Source organism: Sycon ciliatum, chromosome 2 (assembly GCF_964019385.1).
Source record: "Sycon ciliatum chromosome 2, ocSycCili1.1, whole genome shotgun sequence".
Taxonomy (NCBI): domain Eukaryota; kingdom Metazoa; phylum Porifera; class Calcarea; order Leucosolenida; family Sycettidae; genus Sycon; species Sycon ciliatum.
The window spans coordinates 1,885,834-1,897,444 of record NC_088644.1 but is presented as its reverse complement, the minus strand read 5'-3'; the positions used below and the strand labels follow the sequence as shown (position 1 = coordinate 1,897,444).

The 11,611-nt window shown below is 45.0% G+C and overlaps 1 protein-coding gene across 1 annotated transcript; it reads right to left on the bottom strand.

The window, feature by feature from the left end:
• Positions 1–988: 988 nt before the first annotated feature.
• Positions 989–6,846, bottom strand: LOC135808217 (zinc finger protein ZIC 4-like). The gene is made up of 2 exons (XM_065321374.1): positions 6,274–6,846; positions 989–3,615 (listed from the first exon to the last, which is right to left on the bottom strand). The coding sequence occupies exons 1-2, from the start codon at positions 6,410–6,412 to the stop codon at positions 2,378–2,380; spliced, it is 1,377 nt and encodes a 458-aa protein (XP_065177446.1). The 5' UTR covers positions 6,413–6,846; the 3' UTR covers positions 989–2,377.
• Between the last annotated feature and the right edge of the window lie 4,765 nt (positions 6,847–11,611).

The window sequence follows — 11,611 nt, the reverse complement described above, 5'->3', positions numbered from 1 at the left end:
CAGATATGTGGCTTGATTATTGTAGTTGACGTTGATTTAGTGACTTTGGCAAGTTTGAGTCGTGTCAAGAAGTCAGGTAGGATTCAGTACTAGGCAGTAGTGAAACGTGAGTGGTAGTCTTTGCCGGTTTCTGAGGGTATCCTGGATTTGGTGTGCAGCGCTGTGGAAATGGCTTGCTGTGGAGGTCGCAGCACTGGATGTTGTATCAAAGGTACGACCTCGTAGCACGTGCTCAACCTAAAAAAATTCAAAAATTGACTTGGGTCTGTGGGTGTGTGTGAGAGAACGCCCACTCGTTCCGTTGTGACAGATTCCAGGGCCTCGTTGAGGGGCCCTACCCCATCACCCATGGCTGCTTCTGGACTTGTTCTAGGTTTGAGTCCCGCGCACGAACAGAATGAGCACGAAAATGTGAAAAAAATGTAAATGCATTTGTTTGGCTCCTGGGTGGCTCGCACACCGTGGCACTATGCCGGAAATTTGAGTTTTTCCGGCCTGGAAAGCCTGTCAGTGAGGCGCAAGAACTTGTAAATCATGTCCTGAGGGCCAGCATAGTAGCAGGAGTGTGTGCCATATGAAATTTATGGGTAGGCTGCCCCCTTAAAAAGAAGCGTCTCAAGCTACTTTCTTATGATTTTTGCTCACGAATACTTCGCTATCGAGTATTGTTTTCTATGATGTGCTTGCACATCTGTACTTCGAGTACTGGCTCACAAATTCCCATATGAATAAGAGGACAACTCCATCTCATTATTTTGAAAACAGATACGATAATTATGAGTGTTGAAGACTCAGCGCATAAGACAAGACTTTCTTCAGCAGTTGTAAAATCTGTTAGGCCAGCATTAGTATTGACACATTTCTGCGGGATGAGCAGATCAGCCGAAAAAGTGAACTAAAAAGAAACGGGTACTATGGTTACTAATTGGAGGGGAAATACCCGATCCTGACAGTGAGTGGGTAGAAACAAGACTGAAGGCAGTGCGGATTAGGATGTTGAGCTGCAATTCTACTGACGCTATAATACATGTGGCCAGCATCATGGGTAATGTTAGTGAAGACAACATGCGGAAAATGAAATTGACGAGACATTTGAAAAAGGAACTTCTACAAATGTGTCAGTCGTCTGATTGACTAGTTCCACAGCCTAATTAGCAACATCCCAGCTCCATCTCTAATGAAATAACCTTCAAAACATTCAGCGTTGGACAGCGTTGATACGATAATTCAATATCACAAAAGCTATGCACAGCGAGTATTAAACTTGCAGCTGTACACTTCATACCTCTTTTTTGAATTAGATATAATAAAAAAAATCGTCAACTCCGTAAAACTAAGGAGTTAGCTAGATCTTGATAATAATTGCCAAATTGTTTGGTTGAAAGTTATGACCTTATTGACAGTTTTAACACATCCATTTACGAAGCTGGCTGCAGTGCCATTTTGAAACGGCAGTTGTTCAGCTCATGAAAACAGTGTTTTCAAGCCGTGTAAGGTGTGTTTGCTTAGTAATGCCTTTTGGGAGGTGTCTTTGTGATGACAGAGAGTGAGCATCATACGAGGGCAGTACGGGGTGCAGCAATTGTCCTGCAAGAAATAGTGTTGGCTGAGCAGTTGTCGAATGCTGTGCACAATGCTGCTGCAGAGGTGCAGCTGCATCGACGATGGGAGAGAGTGCTGCTGATGCTGGGGCAAGGGTTCCTGTGCTCGTTCCTGTTGTGTTGTCGACTGTTGCTGTGCCTGATGGTTGTGTTTCTGAGACACAGGTGATGATTGGTGCTGCGGTGTGTGAGCCACCAGCGATAGCTGTTTCTGCTGTGTGTGTGTGGGCGTCGGCAGCTGATGGTGGTCGTGGCTGCAACTGCTGACATGCTGCCGGGTATTAGAAGTGAGTATGTTGCTGCTGAACAAGCTGTCTGTTTTGAGTCAGTTCTGGCACAGCTGCTGGCACAGCCGATGCTTCTGTTGCTGCTGCTGCTGCTGCTTCTGGCTGTGGTGGCGGCGGCGGCTGTGGGAATGTCTGTATGGAACATATAGACAAGGGATCATTTCTTGTTGCTCTACTGCCTTAGTTTGCCACTACTAGGTCACCCTTTCCGCCATTGTCCTGACATACTTCACTGAACACGGCATAGCTATCAGACGGCTGTCCAGGTGGTGTTGGCAGTGCACTGTTGACCAAATCACTACCAGCAGTAGCCTGGGCAGAGGGCAAATGATAAGGTAACTGAGGCAGAGATGACGTGGATGCTGAATTCACAGTCAGCATGCTTGAGGACGTTCCCAGTGGTAAGTGTTGCGGCTGTGCAGGCTGACACTGGTCCATGCAAGCCACAAGTGCAAAACCTTGTTGTTGATGTTGGTGTTGCTGCTGCTGCTACTGCTGCTGTTCTTCCTGTTCTTGTTGATGGTGGTGGTGCTGGTCTGCAAGTACCTCATCGGATGAAATCGAACTGCCGTGATAACTTTCTCCGTCCGCAGCAATAGAACCATCCGCAGACGTCAAGTCACTGTTCCCTGCGCTGGTGTCCGTGGTACTGTAGGAAAGAGCACGATTGCCATTGGCTGCATTTCGAGCATGATGCTGTTTGGAGTGCTTTCTAAGCGAGCTTGGGTGTGTATAGCTCCTCGTACATCCTGCTGCCCTGCATCGGTAGGGTTTATCATTCGTGTGCACGACCATGTGCTTATTTCGATCCGAAGAATTTGAAAATCTTTTCTTACAGTCCGGGAAGGTGCAGGGAAACGGCTTTTCCTTTGTGTGGACTCTGTAGTGTATCTTCAGGTTTGCGGAACTTGTGAATGCTTTGCGTGTGCAGTCTTGATGATTGCAGACAAAGGGTTTTTCACCTGTATGAACTCGTATATGCCTCACAAGCTTATATATTGTTTTGAATCCTTTGGGGAATGTACACTGGTCCCAGTGGCAGATGTGGACATTGCCATTCTCCTGTGTGGGATGTTCGGTACTGTCCTGTTGCTGGAGATGAACGTTTCTTATGTGCTGCGCTAGTTCGGTGACACTAAAGAACGCCAACCCACACAATTGTAGACCGTTGTTCACACGCCATTCGCACAGACTTCTGGGATGTCCGCCAAACATTGGAGGGGTGGAGGGGTTATCCAATTGGTACTTGACGCCTTGTGATAGATTGTTCAGTGGGGTCGGTGGAAAGCCGGCGTGCATTTCCGCAGGATTGTTAGAGCTGGCCATATTGTCGTGCATTGCTGGGATACTATATGGCAGGTATGCTACTAATGTCTGATTACCACTGGTAGCAGTGGCATGGACGTGGTGATTCATTTGCTGGCCGTAGGGACTAGCAAACTGGGCTGGTGATGACATAAGACCAATGGTTGGTTGAGGATGTTGTGGGAGACTCATTGCTGACTCCACTAATGATGATCGTTGAAGTCCCACAATACTACTGCTAACTCCTCTGAAGTCGCCACTGTTGAAAGGTTGTCCAATATGGCTGTGCTGCGGACCAACAAGCTGCGGTTGGTTTGAAAAAGGATGGGTCAAGCTATTGTTGGGATCAGGCTGTACTGGAGTGACACTAGTCCCTGCAGCTTGCAGCACTGTCTGTACCTGTTGATGTGTCCCATCGAATGCTGTGTTACAGAGCAAGGCAGAAATTGACAATGGGCAAAAAAGATATTAATGATAGCAATTGTTAGATACTTGAAAACACTGACTGAAGTGGTCCCGTCCCATAGATGTGTGCTTAGTTTTACAATAGTGAATTGTCCCTCAGCATATCAGTGAGTTTGTATTTGTCCTACATGTGTGAGTCATGATATGCGATGAAGTTGACTACACCACTGCAGCTGTACTTATGGTTGATAAATATGTGTTTACTGTGTTTACCGCCATACTGCCAGGTGTGTCTTTACCACCATATTTATGAACCATAAGTACAGCTGCAGTGGTGTCTTCAACTTCATTCTCCCGAGTCAAGCTCCGTATGAAGACATCCATGAAGAAGATTGCCTGATGAGTCCAGCTGGGACGAAACGTACGTCGCAATCGAGCCATGTCGTTGCTGTGTCATCATCTATGTGCCATGCGCTACTTGATGTACCAGCCTGCTATGCCGGATACCGCCAGCCATGCATCGACCAGGCGCCAGGCGCGAACTGTTGGTGGTGGTGGTGAGAAGGAGAGCTCTGTGCCAGAACTTTGCAGCCTAGAGAGTGTGTGTGGGCAGGCGTGTGTTTACCGCCATATTGCCAGGTGTGTCTTTACCACCATATTTATCAACCATTCTGAAGAAAACGAGGACAAAATATTCATATTATGGACAAGATGCGTTCAGAAATGCCTTTTTGGATGAATTTGGAATGGTTGAGGCGTTTGCTACATTTCCCCATGGATAAACACTATCGCTACGGTTGCTGGGGACACACCCCAGCCATACTATTCCGCATGATTGTGTTTTGATTTGTACCATAAGCATGATAACCGTGAAGCCAGTGAATATTCCAAGGTTGTAATTTTACTGAAATGATCTACACGTTCTGCTTATGTCGAGCATATTTTGGCACATTTTGGCATATCTTTTTGCATATCTTGCTAAGCCTTTGGCATATTATGGACGTTTTCCCTGATATGCGATGAGCATAATATGCTCTTTTTTTTAGCATATTTGGTCGAGGCCTAAGCCAGACCCACCAGGACTCGAACCCGGGCCCTCGCTTGTCATGAGCAATGTTTTTGGCACTTTCATTATCTCTAATACTCTATTCCGAATGAATAATAATATCCTTACAAAGAAGTGAACTAGTATCAAAATGCCGCAACAAAAAAATATGACAGAAAACAAACTTCACAGCTAGCATGACATACTGACATACTAGTAGAACAAGTTAGTAGCCAGTCGCAGCTGCCGCTCCGGGACAGTAGAATTCTGCACTATCAGGACTGGTTTGGCATATGTCAGTGCTAACATTATACTTATCCCTCGCAACACCCACAACGTCTGTGTAATACTTGCCTTCATTTGGGAATCGTGCAGAGTAATGTTTAATCTATTCCCCTCTACTGATCTACTAGTTTATAGTTTAGCCTCCAGCAGCCCCATCTCTATCCTATCCCAGAGATAGTCATGCGTCCAAGTCCATCGTATTAAACTTAACATTGTCAATGAACATCTCAATTGGTTTACTTCCCCACGGCACACCTGCAATGGTATAGTACTTCCCAGAGCTTTGTCAACTACGTTTACCAAATCTCCAATCATTTCTGCAAAATTGGTACTGGCTCAAGTTTCCCATGGAAATGAAGACAATATCCGATATTAGACGTTCAAAGACCATATTATATGTCATGTCAAGTTGTAAGGTCCCTCGCCTCTTTTGCTAGCTTCTCTCGCCATTTTTCACCACAGTCAACATAGTGATCAATTTCACCCCCGTTGATGTGTTATTTTCTTCCGATAATTGTGTTCTTTCTTATTTCTTTTCCTTCTCTTGCCATGGCTGGCTAACACCCCCTCCTTTGCATAAGCTTTTACCATAGGACACATAGGATATTATAAATATTGTGTCAACCTAAGCGCCTAGTGTCCAGCATGAACATATTCATAATAGTTAGTCTCAGGTTTTAGTATCAGTCGTCTGATGACTGCAGTAGGATGAAACTTTGAGTTACGACAAATCCAAACTGGACCTCTTTCCCTTTTTTTTCGTTTAACTAAATCCTTTTGTTGTTCTGTAATTTCCCATTAGTCACGATATGTCACTGATGATTGTGACAAGAAAACCCTTTGAACCCATAATTACTTTGGTTAAATGTTTGTGATATGACCGCACATTTTAAAAACATTGTTCATCGCTACATTATGTACAGAGCACACAAGTACATTATGTACAGAGCACACAAGTACATTATGTACAGAGCACACAAGTACATTATGTACAGAGCACACAAGTACATTATGTACAGAGCACACAAGTACATTATGTACAGAGCACACAAGTACATTATGTACAGAGCACACAAGTACATTATGTACAGAGCACACAAGTACATTATGTACAGAGCACACAAGTACATTATGTACAGAGCACACAAGTACATTATGTACAGAGCACACAAGTACATTATGTACAGAGCACACAAGTACATTATGTACAGAGCACACAAGTACATTATGTACAGAGCACATAAGTACATATGTACAGAGCACACAAGTACATTATGTACAGAGCACACAAGTACATTATGTACAGAGCACACAAGTAGGAAAACATTTGACTTTCATCACTTACCCTGCACAGTATGCGTTGGTCTTTGACCTTGAGAATCCACCGTCGGAATATACGGTGGTATGTACATGTAGTAGAGTGGTTGAGCTCCCATCATCCCTTGGTGGCCTTCTGCTTCTGACGTGCTCGGCGAGGAAGACATTCCGAACCGGCGGCAGTTGGTGACAACTAGGACAGTGAAAACAGCCGATCGAGTCTCTGGAACTAACTTGGCTATACTTTTTCCAAGAGTTCGACCACAATGGTAGCCAAAACAATCGAGGTGACTGGCTTGTCCAGAGAACAGCAGCAAGTTATGGTCCGGGGGATACGGAGAGAGTCAACGCAACGACAAGATAGTGTTCTGATCCACGCCAATACAGGAGCCGAGGGTGACTGCTGGTGTCCTGCAACGGAAAGAAGAATAGGTGACGCACCGTTGTGAAGCGTACTCGTGGCCTATGACTAGACGACAGGTTCCATGGTGTCGTTCCGCCTTCCGGTCCGAATTGCTCCGCGGAAGCTACGTTTGCAGCTAGTGTGTCCTGGGTAAAACGAATGTTCGGGAATCAACAGAATTATCGAAGCGGCATTGTAAGCAGCAATAACAAAAGTTCTAGTCAATGAGCACTACAACTATTAAGATATAGGGTTCAAAGAGTTAGGATTGAAAGATTCAACACTACAATAAAGTGTAGAAATAACACGAATAAAGAAGTCTAGGTGAAGAGTCAAAACAGCGTGAAAACTAAAGGGTGACAAAACGTTTGCAAAATTGCATCAAATCAAGAGATCAAAGAATTTATTTCACACCTTCGCCACCAACACATCCAAACGGCTGTAAAGACAACGTTCTCCTTCACTCTTCAGAACACAAAGTTCAGGATCCAGCGTAGGTCTACGCATGTACAAAGCTTCTTCTAGCACAGCAAGATGCAACATAGACCTACTACGTGACAACGCGGAGAATAAATCGTCAGTCACAACAACTAGCACTGCCCGAAACAATGACACTGGATGCCGGAACGATGGTCGATTTCCTGGAGAAGACCCATTCGTGGTTCACACCTCCGTTGCCTTTGCTCGCGAGTCTTCTTCATTACCATAGTTACGACCCGTACCTTGGGTTTGTCAGTCAAGTATATAGTATGAATAAAACATCTAATGACAGTGATGAGAAAGGTAACAGTCATAGTGGTGTGAATATGTGAGTTATTGAAGTTGAGCAGTGACGTAGGGCACCACCCTTTGCACTACGCGTGACATGCAATAGTCAAGATCTGCCGGTGGTACCATCGGCCAAGTATCTGGGCTTACATTTTGACACGTCAATGAGCTGGCACTAGCCTGGCAGACAATGGTTCAAAATGTTGCTATCAGGGTTTCTGCTAAAATAGCTGTCTTAGTCCGCCATGCTGCATCTTTACCCCTCTCATGTCGTATCTGCTATTACAAATGCTTTGTGCTACCTGAGTTTCTGTATGCATCCAATGCTTATGCCCCATATCTATCTTTTCACCAGGAGCTCCCTCTGGAAAGGCTTTTCAAGCGCTCACTGCGTGCTGTATGTAAAGTCCCCATGGACCCCCCACTGTTACGCTGCTTGAGCGTGTACATGTCTCTCCCTTGCGCGCTACCATTCAACTTAACTTGCTCTGCTTTATATGGCGTAGTCTAAATTCTTCAAGAAGTACTGTACATGTTTGAAACTTTATTTCAACCTCTTTTGTCACGAAGAACTCGAGGAGGCAACATTTGCCTGCTTATCTTCCCTGCAGCTGCTTCTGCACATTCTACCAAATTGGTGACACATGCTGGCGCAGTTCTTTGGAATTCCCTCCATGCGGATATCCGAGGCGTCACCAAACTAGCCGCCTTCAAGTCAAGCGCTTTGCAACACATTCTTGCCTGCTTTTAGCTTTACGCCCATGTTTCTGTAGCTGTGCTGAAACTGCTCTATTTCGACGCCACTATTTACCACTAGCCATGTCTCCCCCCTCCTCCACCCTACACAGTGGGTCCATTGTTCTTAGGCATCTGCCTGTTTTGGTTTCTCCACTAAAAACAAAACAATACTACTACTACTACTACTACTACTACTACGTTTCAGAAATGTGTAAGTGGCTGCGTTGGAGTTTGCGGACAATAAGAAAAATATTCTTCCGTATAGTAAAATGGCAATGAACACTGTCCCCTCGACGATTGTTTAAAAAATTATTATTCTTCAGTAGGACAAAGTGTGTGAAGTCCTTGCTGGAAATAGTGCTCAATACCCTAATAAGGTAGGATGAGGTTTCAGAGCAGACCTCTCTTTCCCATCCACTCTGCAATATCGAACTCTGTTATCAGTCAGTTACTACAACTTTTCGGAAAATTCCCCCCTTAGGTATGCAATGTAGCCCTTTCCCAAAGATGCTCGCCACTTTCTTCCCAACTTTTTGTAGTTTTGGAAGAAATCGCAGCTTTGGCAGCTTTCGCAACATTCTTCATTTTCACAAAATACTTCGCCACTTTTCCGCAACTTTGTGCAGAGAAGGGCCCTGGTAGAGACCAATGAAGTGTGTCCGTGATGCTCCGCTTCAACAAGAATCGCTAAGCATCAAATCATCATGACAAGTGTACTTCACGAAGAACAGTAAGATCGGGCGCCAAAGAACGCATGAGCTCAAGGCACAGCCTAGAATTTTTCAAAATGTTGAACGGCGTTAGTCGTTTTGTTCTTATTCCACGATCATGCACATACAATGCGATTACACCACTTGGAAAACATGCAGAAAATGGTACGTGCATTCTTTCAAAAATCTGCAAATCTAGCCTGAATTTACCCATTTTCCAGCCTAAGTCATGTAAGTCTGATGGTTCTGTGGTATTCAGTTAAAAAAAGTGTTCTTTGCCGAAGTGACTTCTACGCCTGATCTTACTGTACATCAGTGTCTGCTCCAGCGCCGGGTGAGCCGGGTAATCCACCCGGTTGGGCGGCGCTTGGACCTGGTTGAAAATATAGTACCGGGTCACCTGTGACCCGGTTGGTACTTTACACTTTCGAACTTTGATTCAAAGTTTGAAAGGACTGACTACATGGCTTGTACGTGTATGTGGCAGCCCTGAGCATGCCGCTATGTCATGAATGCTGTGCGAAGGTTTAACAATAAGGACAATGACTTATTCCAAGTCTGTTCATTTCCCTATAACTCACGCAGTTGTGCTGTCCCACAGTGTTGTCTGTTTCCGCTCCATTTTTGGTTATTATTGGTGTCATCATGCACCAGAACTCGCTCATTTTGGGTTGCGATATTAGCAAATTTTGAGCTTTTTCTGGAACAAATGGATGCAATTTCAGCAAACTTGCATGCCCACCACAAGCACCAACACCCTAGCAACACCTAAAAACTTGGCGCTGGAACTGGAACCCTGATCACGTCGTCGCACTGAAAGAAGCCCAGGGCTCAATGCAGCTTTTGCCACCAGCTGAGGAATTTCCGCAGTTATCAATGTGAGACGTCCGGTCGCACTGGCGTTACTCGCTTATCAACACAGCACACTTGTACTTCACGAAGAACAGTAAGATCGGGCGCCGAAGAACGCATGAGCTCAAGGCACAGCCTAGAATTTTTCTAAAATATTGAACGGCGTTAGTCGTTTTGTTCTTATTCCATTGTGCGAAGGTTTAACAATAAGTACAATGACTTATTCCAAGTCTTTTCATTTCCCTTTAGCCCCATCCCTCACACAAACAAGTCAACAAAGAGGCATCCTTGGATTGAGGAGTGCTGGTTTCGAAACAACTGGTTTGAAGCTCAAAGTAGAGCTGGTGTTAGCTCAGAGCAGACCTGCTGTTAGCTCAGAGCAGAGCTGCTGTTAGCTCAAAGTAGAGCTGCTGTTAGCTCAAAGTAGAGCTGCGGTTAGCTCAAAGTAGAGCTGCGGTTAGCTCAAAGTAGAGCTGCTGTTAGCTCAAAGTAGAGCTGCGATTAGCTCAAAGTAGAGCTGCGATTAGCTCAAAGTAGAGCTGCTGTTAGCTCAAAGTAGAGCTGCTGTTAGCTCAAGGTAGAGCTGCTGTTATCTCAAAGTAGAGCTGCTGTTAGCTGAAAGTAGAGCTGCTGTTAGCTGAAAGTAGAGCTGCGGTTAGCTCAAAGTAGAGCTGCGGTTAGCTCAAAGTAGAGCTGCTGTTAGCTCAAAGTAGAGCTGCTGTTAGCTCAAAGTAGAGCTGCGGTTAGCTCAAAGTAGAGCTGCTGTTAGCTCAAAGTAGAGCTGCTGTTAGCTCAACGTAGAGCTGCAATGCTAAATGGATGTAATATATAGCGCAAGGCAGAGCCGCAGCAAATAGCTAGATAACACCAGTTGTGAGAGTGGACCCGATTAGTGGGTACGATAATTATGATGGTGTGAATAAGTTGGATAGGGAGGGATGGTGGGGAAAGAAACACTGCTGAAGCGCGATCCGTTGTCTGGAAGAGCACAACAGGGCAAGCAAGATTTGTTTTCTTTTCCGCAAAATGGGCTGGTGCCATTTGTGATTACGCAGCAAAACACAGCGCATGACGTCAGTCTTGAATGCAGTACAAAGCAATGCAGTGCAGTGTGTGCGCTAGTTCGGATTGTTGCTAACAAGTACTAGCACAGCTAGTACACCAATAACGCAGGTAGTTGTGCTGTGCCACAGTGTTGTCTATTTCCGCTCCATTTTTGGTTATTATTGGTGTCATTATGCACGAGAAGTCGCTCATTTTAAGCTGCGATATTAGCAACTTTTGAGCTTTTTCTGAAAATAGGGATGCAATTTCAGTAACCTTGCATACCCACCACAAGCACCAGCAACCCAGCAACACGTCGAAACTTGGCCCTGGAACTGGAACCCTGATCACGTCGTCGCACTGAAAGAAGCCCAGTGCTCAATGCAGCTTTTGCCACCAGCTGAGGAATTTCCGCAGTTATCAATGTGAGACGTCCGGTCGCCCTGGCGGTACTCGCTTATCAACACAGCACACTTGTACTGTGCTTACTTCGCACCACGACGTACACACCAGTCTCGCCCAGATCGGCGACCATGGATAGGCACAGGCGGATTATGCTGGCATAATTATTGGCATAATTAAATTTTTTGTGGTTGAAATTTTGAAGCATAGTTAAACATCCTTTCGGAGGTAGGAGCATGACAACATGATTGTAGTTGTAAACTACTAAATCTCCAGACACCTAGCTTTTTCCACCATCTTGTAATTATAACTACAAATGGAACATGCATACATGATGTACTCTAGTACTGGAATATGCAAGGCATAGTACCACTACCTTTCTGTCTCGTGCTTTATCAGTCTAGCCAAGAATGACTTCAAAAGAAGCGTCTCTAGTTACCTTCTAACGA

Coding starts and splice junctions, on each gene's coding strand:
- LOC135808217 (XM_065321374.1), bottom strand. CDS start 6,412: ATGTCTTCCTCGCCGAGCACGTCAGAAGCAGAAGGCCACCAAGGGATG. Junction 3,616..6,273: donor ACCAACGCATACTGTGCAGG/GTAAGTGATGAA, acceptor TCTGTAACACAG/CATTCGATGGGACACATCAA.